The 6,161-nt window shown below is 27.2% G+C and overlaps 2 protein-coding genes across 2 annotated transcripts; one reads left to right on the top strand and one right to left on the bottom strand.

Annotated features, from left to right (window-relative positions):
* Positions 1-1,006: 1,006 nt before the first annotated feature.
* Positions 1,007-1,832, bottom strand: LOC129613190 (60S ribosomal protein L35). The gene is made up of 3 exons (XM_055527157.1): positions 1,708-1,832; positions 1,414-1,550; positions 1,007-1,285 (listed from the first exon to the last, which is right to left on the bottom strand). Exons 1-3 carry the CDS (start codon positions 1,708-1,710, stop codon positions 1,054-1,056), a joined length of 372 nt encoding a protein of 123 aa, XP_055383132.1. The 5' UTR covers positions 1,711-1,832; the 3' UTR covers positions 1,007-1,053.
* Positions 1,833-2,673: 841 nt separating this feature from the next.
* Positions 2,674-6,021, top strand: LOC129613179 (BTB/POZ domain-containing protein 9). Its single transcript, XM_055527144.1, has 10 exons — positions 2,674-3,041; positions 3,110-3,214; positions 3,396-3,883; positions 4,396-4,546; positions 4,616-4,694; positions 4,750-5,056; positions 5,134-5,317; positions 5,374-5,421; positions 5,477-5,691; positions 5,746-6,021. The coding sequence occupies exons 1-10, from the start codon at positions 2,975-2,977 to the stop codon at positions 5,857-5,859; spliced, it is 1,758 nt and encodes a 585-aa protein (XP_055383119.1). The 5' UTR covers positions 2,674-2,974; the 3' UTR covers positions 5,860-6,021.
* The last annotated feature ends 140 nt before the right edge of the window (positions 6,022-6,161 follow it).

Raw genomic sequence — 6,161 nt, 5'->3', positions numbered from 1 at the left:
ATACATACAAAATGTTTGTATGACAGCTATCAAAACAATGTGAAGTACTGCCATTTCAGAAAATTTAAAATAATGTCTTTTAAATAAAAACAGGGTGATTTTATATTTTGTGAACGTACATATGTAAATGTATTATTTTCATCTTTTGAAATGTTCAGAAAAGATTAACAATAAAGAAGCAATAGAGAAGATTGACTATACATACTGCAAAAGCAAAAATTTACAAATTTTACTCATACGTGGGCCTATAAAAATTAGAACGAAGTCTTTTAGGCATCAGTAATCTCGAAGAAAATAGAATTTTTCTGTTGTTAAAAATTTTTTAATTACAATATCCTACAATTTTGTAATATGCATATTAAAATGATAAAAATTTTGTTTTTTTTTTTTATTTGAAAATGAATGAGAAAAATGTATTTAGAACCTGTCATTGTGTCTTATTTGTGTGCTGTTGAGGTTTTACCATATTAAAAAATATTTTTTGGATGTTTCAGTTGCTATTTATTTAGATATATCGAAAAAAACACGTATTAATTTTGGGTAACTAATAAATTGTTTTAGATATTAATTTTGTATAACACATGAATGGATGTAAAAAGCTTTTCAGTACAGCACTCATGCAGCATTTTACATATCCATATCTTCTATATTTAAAAATCTTTTTTTGTTTTCTAGTTATCATTTTTTTTTTAAATTCAGTAGGTTCCTAATTAAATACTTTTTTTTCAGAAAACTGTGAAGGAGCTAAACCTGTTTTTAAAATGAATTGGTTCAAATTTTATGATGATGAGTTCAATCGGTTTAATCTTTGCAGTTTCCACGTCGTTTAAAATGATTATGAGAATTGCTTGTAATTTAATTGTAGGATTTTTGGCAACTGAGTTTCTGTTGATTTTTTCATATGTATATGTATGTACATAAATATTTTTCATACAGTAAACCTAGCTGAGGCTTTTATTAAGTTTTATATTACAAATTTTTCTATTCTTGACTTTTAAAGTAAAACTTAATTTTTTTCACATATATTTGAAATTTTTATTGTTCAAGAAATAACTATGCTTTGACTGCAAATTTTCTTACAGGAAAAATGGATCGCTTTCTAATTTCTTTCAATGTTTTTCTGTTAGCATCTCTTGGAGATAAAGCCTTACGCATAGCGCGAGTTTTCTTCTGTCTTAAATCAAGTGGCTTGAACTTTTTGTTTTTGTATAATTTCCTTAAATTATCCTTTTGATTTTGGTGCATCACAATGTATACACGAGCAATAGCTTTCCGGACAACACGTCTAAAAATGAATGTTCGTAAATACTTGAATATTATGTATAATAATATGTATACAATTTGATGCAAACATTCGAATTAAGAATGTTTCTATTTGTTTACAAAAAAAAAAAAAACGGAAAATAAACTTACATTTTGGATAATTTTGATGGAGCACCTCCCGTAACCTTGGCTACTCGAAGATTCAAGAGCTCCATTTTCAAGTCATCGAGTTGCTTCTGCAACTCTTTTTTATCCTTCGTCCTTAATTCTGAGCACTTAACTTTTACCTAAAAATACATCGAAGAATTTATTGCTTCATCTTAAATATTATGTTTATCATGTTTTGCTGAAAAAGCTGTAGCATTTTGAATATAAATCAACCATATTCAATAAAGGATGAAATAAATAAATTCGAATAACTATTTTATATAAATTAAAACATACCATCTTGATTTCAAGCAAATATCAAAAAGAAAAAATCTATGGATGTCAAATTTGACAACTCTTTCTTTACATGTATCAAAAAAAAGAGATGTCTAATACCAACAGGAAGAGTAGTTTCTGTGTAAAAATTGTGACACGTATATAATTTTTTAAATTATGTTAAGAGTTGTTAGCAACTTCATTGAAATTCACACAATTTGGATATGCCGAGACAATTTTACCGCGAGATATAAATTTATTTTCTTTTTTTTTCAATATGTGAGTGGATGTTGATATGCGTAAAACGTCAAAAGTAATGATTGGAATTGTAAATGAGGAATGCCACTGGACGGAAATTAACAAAATTAAAACCAATTTTTTTCCTACCACTTGCGTTATGCTTAATGCTGCATCAATTTAAGCGTAAAACTTTTTATAATTTGAGAGTAAATAAGTGACAAATAAACGGCTTTATTTACAAACTTGTAAAAAATCAATTTTAGTAAAACATTTTCAACTCAACTACAATAAGTTCAGCTCATTAAATTCAATATTAAAAATTTTATTTACAGCTATTTTCATTATTTTACAAATATTTTTATTCATACCTTTATGCAGTAAAGAATTACAATTAATCAATTACGCTTTTTTCTGATTCAAATGACTTTTTTCCAATTTATTAGTATTTAAAATATTTTTGCTTTGACATTTTAATAAAAATATGAAACGAAATATGAAATATGGCATAAACTAATTACTTTAGCTGTTTACATTTTTTCCCTATATCTTAAATTTTGTTATAAATACTTTTTTTATCTTGTATATAACCACTTTGGTTTACTTATTTTTAGCGAATTAAGTTGTTTGTTTTTTTAGTCATTCTTCCTCTAGGATCACTCAGGGTTAAAAATATATAATGACACTTGTTAAAATTGGATGTCTCAAATGATGTTTTTGTTGTCAAACATAAAATTTTCATCCGTCAAATTCGGCGAATTTTCTTGCAAGATCTAAAAGTATTTTTTAAAAATTGTTTCAAAAATACAATATCAAATCATAAATAAATAATAAAAAATAAATTTTCATGAAATATATTTTGTGCAGTTTACCACAATAAACAATAAATATTTAAGTGGCAGAATTATTCTATTGTTTCTAGAAATTGCGTTGTAAATTTTATACAATATACTGGGTTGAGATTCATAACACATAATTCAGCTTTGGGGAATTATATAAAATGTAACTAATTTTATCGTAATTATATAAAAACCAAAATTCAGTTGTAAATATGAGTAGCCAAAGTCATAAAATTGGATTAAGTCCAAAAAATCGCACAGGAGAAATTGAACTGACAGGTATATTATGAAGGCCATTATAAGCTATATTTTCATTTCCATGAATAAGTAATAAATTTTGATTTTAGAACAATTTTCTGCGCAAATGGCTCAGTTATGTATGTCTGATCATTGTTCAGATGTTACCTTCCTTGTAGAAGGGCAGAAGCTACCTGCACATCGAGTGATTCTTGGTAATTATAACACTTCCATAAAGCTGGTTACGAAAGTGTTGTTTAATATTTTTTTATAAAATAATATTCTTTACTTTTTTAAAAGCAATGTTTAAGTTTTAAGAAAATATTAAAAATGCATTTAGAACTGCCCTTTTACGAATCTCTAAAATCTAATTACAATCACGAATTTTTATTTTAGCTGCAAGAAGCGAATATTTCCGAGCACTTTTATATGGAGGACTATCAGAATCGAACCAGGCAGAAATTGCGTTGAAAATTCCCCTAGAAGCGTTCAAAGTATTACTTCAATATATATATTCTGGTCGCATGTCTTTAACAAAAATGAAAGAGGAGACAGTATTGGACACTCTGGGCTTAGCAAATGAGTACGGATTTACAGAACTTGAAGTTGCTGTATCAGAACATCTTAGGCAGATATTATCTTTAGATAATATTTGTGCTATATTAGATGCTGCACGACTTTACAATTTAGAAGCTCTAACAAATGTGTGTCATACATTCATGGATAGAAATGCAGCGGAAATTTTAACGCATGAATCTTTTAAATACCTTTCTAAAGAATCTTTGGAAGAAATTTTGAGGAGAGATTCTTTTTTTGCTCCTGAAGTTCAAATATTTGTTGCCGTAAATGAGTGGTGTAAAAATAACAACAATGTTGATATAGAGGTAAGCATATAATTTTAATTTTTTTTTTGCTAACTAACACTTACGTAAAATCATGCTTAAGGAACATTTTTTATTCCTTTAATTCTCAATCACAACTATTTCATATAATTGCCCGCCAATTAAACCATTTTTTTTTTATATTTTAGATATATGTAAGATAAATGAGATCTTTGTAAAATTCTTAAAATATCATGGCTTTAAAGAAGTGGATTTGTTTCAATTTAATTATTACCTATTTTGCAATATTTTTTATAATTTAGTATTTATTGTTATTGAGATTTTATTGTAAATAAACTAACATTAATTTTTAACCAGTTTATTCAGAATGAATTTTGAATTTCAAATTAAAAATTAAAATATCTGAATTAGAGAATTAGTTTCCCATAATATTCCGCAATGAAATTTAGACTTTTCAATAATGAACAGACCTAATTTGTAATTTGAACATAAAAAACAATAATTAAAATTTAAACTTTATATACTTAAATTAATTCGAATTTGAAATTTTTTAGTCAGTCGTTTCTTATGTGAGATTACCATTGATGAACTTAGACCAGCTTTTAAAAGTTGTAAGACCGTCAGGAATATTATCCCCTGAAAAACTTCTTGACGCAATTGAAGAACAAACAACTTCAAAATCACTGGAATACAGAGGAGCTCTATGTATGTTAAAAACAAATAATATAATGTAAATATTTTTTTTAATTTGTAAATAAATTACATATTTATTAGGGCTGGAAGAAAATGTTGCTTCAATGAAATTTAATTCTCGAACTATTCAGGGTGAGTGGAGATCTGCTTTACTAGATGGGTACGTATTTTTTCAATTGATTTGAACATAAAATATGAAATAAATATAATTTTAGACACATTATTCCTGAATCTTATGATATGGAGAAAGGCTATACAAGACATACCATAACAGATGCTAATGATTCGGGTATAATTGTTGAACTTGGAACTATCAGTATTATAAATCATATAAAAATATTACTGTGGGATCATGATACAAGATCATATTCATATTTTATTGAAGTATCAGTCAACCAAAAACAGTGGGATCGTGTCATTGATTACTCATCCTATCATTGTCGATCGTGGCAATTTTTATATTTTCCAGCAAAAGCCATAAAGTATATTAAACTCGTGGGCACACACAACACCGTGAATAAAGTACGTACATACTTAATGTTAAATTTTAAAGAAGAATCTGTGTATATCTTCCAATTTTATAAAAATGCCTATTTCAGGTTTTTCATGTCGTGGCTTTAGAGGCTTATTATACTGCAAATATACCAAAGCTTGTAAACGGTTTTGTTGCACCGACACATAATGTAGCAACTGTTGAAATGAGTGCAGTTGTGATGGAAGGTGTAAGTAGAACAAGGAACGCTTTATTGAATGGTGATTACAGCAATTATGATTGGGACTCGGGTAAGTCGTTATATTTGAGCTAACTGATATTTCATTTATTATATGAGTACATTTAGGATATACGTGTCATCAACTCGGAAGCGGTGTTATATTGATTAGATTGGGTATGGAAAATATATTGTATTAAACTAATTAAACTAGTTTGAAATTTATTATTAGGTCAACCGTATTATATTGGATCATTTAGGTTACTGCTTTGGGATTGTGATGAAAGGACTTATGGATTCTATATAGAAACTTCAACCAATCAAAAAGATTGGGAAATGGTTGTTGATAAAAGAAACGAACCGGCCCGGTCGTGGCAAAGTTTTCAATTTACTCCAAGAGCAGTTGTTTTTATAAAAGTAGTGGGAACGCATAATACAGCCAACGAAGTAATAATAATATTATATAGATCTGCTATTATACATCTGTCTTTTTTTTTTTAGATATTTCATGTCGTCCATTTTGAATGTCCATCACAGGATATTAATTTTTTTAATCAACCAAAAAAGTTAGTTGAAACGGAAGAGCATGTTGCAGAAAAAATGGAAAAAGTTTAATAAAGAATCTAATTTATTGAAATTTGGTAAAATCACTACTATTTAATGCCGATATCTTTTTGTTATTTCTTTATCAATATTGTTAAATAATAATTTGTTTATTAAAAGAAGATTTGAGCTACTAGATCAAGTGGATAAAAGTTTTTGAATCTCTAGAACAAAATGAAAAATTTTGTTTCAATAGTTTATCTCTTCAAATTTTTCAGGATTTGTGTATTCATCATTATGCTCTATGAAATCAACTAGAATTTCTTCCAAATATAAGTTTGTTGTCTTTCAAACTATTCCAACTTGAAAAGTAA

Source organism: Condylostylus longicornis, unplaced genomic scaffold (genome assembly GCF_029603195.1).
Source record: "Condylostylus longicornis isolate FDR11 unplaced genomic scaffold, ASM2960319v2 ptg000081l, whole genome shotgun sequence".
In the NCBI taxonomy this organism is placed as follows: domain Eukaryota; kingdom Metazoa; phylum Arthropoda; class Insecta; order Diptera; family Dolichopodidae; genus Condylostylus; species Condylostylus longicornis.
The sequence above is the reverse complement of the archived record's forward strand: the minus strand, read 5'-3'. Positions and strand labels throughout refer to the sequence as shown.